The sequence below is a fragment of the Triticum dicoccoides genome, chromosome 4A (genome assembly GCF_002162155.2).
Source record: "Triticum dicoccoides isolate Atlit2015 ecotype Zavitan chromosome 4A, WEW_v2.0, whole genome shotgun sequence".
Taxonomy (NCBI): Eukaryota; Viridiplantae; Streptophyta; class Magnoliopsida; order Poales; family Poaceae; genus Triticum; species Triticum dicoccoides.
The window spans coordinates 576,391,276-576,393,745 of NC_041386.1; the positions used below are offsets into that span (position 1 = coordinate 576,391,276).

Genomic DNA, 2,470 nt, shown 5'->3' on the forward strand with positions numbered 1-2,470 from the left:
GTGCATATGTTTTCATGCTATTTACACATGAAAATACCAGAGGAGGGAGGTATAGTACCGTGTTATGTACACAGAAGATACCGGAGTATCTTAAAAAAAATCTTCCCTATGGTCAAAGTTACCATGGTGTTTCTATCTCAGTTATCAGATGTGCGCTGTGTATATTACCATCTGTTTACACATAAATTATCTGGTTTCTTTTCACATTTTTCTTCCCCAATGGTTAAAGTTACCATGATGTTTGTATCTAAATTATCAGGTCTATGGCGTGAATGTTATCGTGCTATTCACAGAAATTACCGGGGGCCGGGGTTCAACAAATTTCTTCCCAATGATCAAAGTTACCATGATGCTTTCACCAAAGTTATCACGCCTTCAATGCTTATGACCATGCTACTTACACATAATGTACCGCGTGGTATACAAAAGTTATCATGTTGGTGGTGCGTCATTTATCGTGGTGGTGATGGAGAATTTACCACGGGAAAAGTTTATGTGCCAGGTTTGATAGGTGAAACAAAAGCTTTTCAGTGCTAAAATATGAAGGCAAAACATGTCCAAAACAATATTTTCCTTAGCTTGCTCAACAATGAGTGTCATAGGCGAGATGGTTAGGTCCCTTTGTTGATTACTTGTAGACCAGAGATCAATTCCCAATTCAAGCATTATTTTTGCCCAAAAATCTGGAAGGCGTGTGGGGCCGTAACTGGTGATTGAAAGGAAGGAAATCAGGAGGGCGAGAAAGGAAGGAGATCGCGGGCATGCGGGAAAGGAAGGAGATCGCGTGGCGTGCGGGAAAGGAAAGAGGAGATCACGAGGACATGCGGAAAAGGAAGGAGATCCGGGAGGGCGATGCGTGTGGCAGTTTTGCAATCTGCCACACGGTTGCCACTTACATATCTCGATATTTATATTATTTTTCTGTAAACTTGGTCAAATCTTATGAAGTTTGACTTCAGTCAAAACTAATATGTGGAGTTAATAAAAACGGAAGGAGTATTAAAAAAAATTATCCACGTGTGATGGATTCGGAATCGTAGCCTGAAACGTACGAAAGGGAGGAACCTTTTCGTCCTGTTCACATCACGCACTGAGGCGCTGGAAATCAAAGACAAGATCAAGACAGATAGACAGTCAAACTTGCGGCTTTGTCGGCCGTTTGTTCTTTCGGAATTGCTCCGTACGTAGGTTGGACTTTGCCTGGCATCATTGCTGCCTTCACCTACCCACACGTACGTGTGCGCGCATTCGTGCAACTGGACTTTGGACTCAGCTGGAGTGGAAGGTGTGCTTAGTTTGCATCACCCCCACAATAATCTGCAGACTTTCTCTTCACACGCAATCATGGAAAGCGACGGCTTCTAAAAAAGACAACAATGACGTGCTCCATGCATCTGCATGAGGATCGACCACCTTTCCAAGTTATAAATACTTTAGGGTCAAATGGAATCAGAGACTATATAGGGACTGTCTTGACAGGCGCGTTAGGAGTGAAGCAATAACGAAAGGTTCATATTTTTTGAAGAACAAGATCGAAAGAGCTACTGTTAATTTACAGGGAAGCATCATCAAGGGACGAAGGAATCAGCTGGGACTAGCTAGCTCGTGCTGCCAGACTACAGCAAGAAGAAGCACCCGGCCCGGTCAGTGCTGTGCCGGCGGTGCACAGGTGATGTGCGCGTTGTTGGAGTGGCACGACGGCCCGGCCGCAGAGTCCTCCATCTCCCCTCCCAGCACTCGCCGCGCCAGCTTCGAACCCAGCATCCTTCCCAATGCCGTCTGCAGCACCGGCGGCCCTGAACCCTTCCTCTGCTCCGACGACACAACACCATCACCACCACCATCAGCGTTTGCTCCATCATGACCAGTCGCACCCTTCTCCGTCGGGGGCCGGACTTTGGTCGCCCTGTCTTCGCGGGAGCGTGGTTCGGCGGCGCCGTGAACCATCGTCGGAGACGGGACCCCGGCCATCTGCGGCTCCCGGGGAGATGGTCTCGAGCCGTAAGAGCTCTGCACAAGGGCACATGCGAGAAGAAGAAGCGGGAGCCAGGCGTGTGAGTACCGTGCCATTGGTTAGGTAAGGGTTTCGGCGAAGGCACTACGTACGTAGCTAGGTGCGAGCTTTGTTTGGCTCTTTTACCACACGAGTGACAAGACTAGGAATAGAACTGTTACTGCAATGCTTGCAATGCGGAGATGCACAGGCAAACGGGACCTACTTATAGAGGGTGTCCGGACGTGTACGTAAAGAAGATAGACCGAAATGCCTGGGCAATGGCGAGGAAAGCGCCCCACGTACACAGTTTTCACCGAGCATGTGACGAAGCACATGAGCATAGTAGTATCATCGTCTTGAGCATAGAGCAGCAAAGTCTGGCTGGAAACTACGCGTGTCTCCTCCGGCCGGCCGTGTCCGTTCGGCATGACAAACATGCACGCACCACCTGTCGGTGCATGGTTCTGTACTCTC

The 2,470-nt window shown here is 48.6% G+C and overlaps 1 protein-coding gene across 1 annotated transcript; it reads right to left on the reverse strand.

Annotated features, from left to right (window-relative positions):
* Positions 1-1,644: 1,644 nt before the first annotated feature.
* LOC119289183 lies at positions 1,645-2,076 on the reverse strand. The gene has a single exon (XM_037568573.1). It carries the CDS (start codon positions 2,068-2,070, stop codon positions 1,645-1,647), a length of 426 nt encoding a protein of 141 aa, XP_037424470.1. The 5' UTR covers positions 2,071-2,076.
* Between the last annotated feature and the right edge of the window lie 394 nt (positions 2,077-2,470).

What these genes read in the sequence shown, in the direction of transcription:
- LOC119289183 (XM_037568573.1), bottom strand. Translation starts at nt 2,070, where the DNA reads ATGGCACGGTACTCACACGCCTGGCTCCCGCTTCTTCTTCTCGCATGT.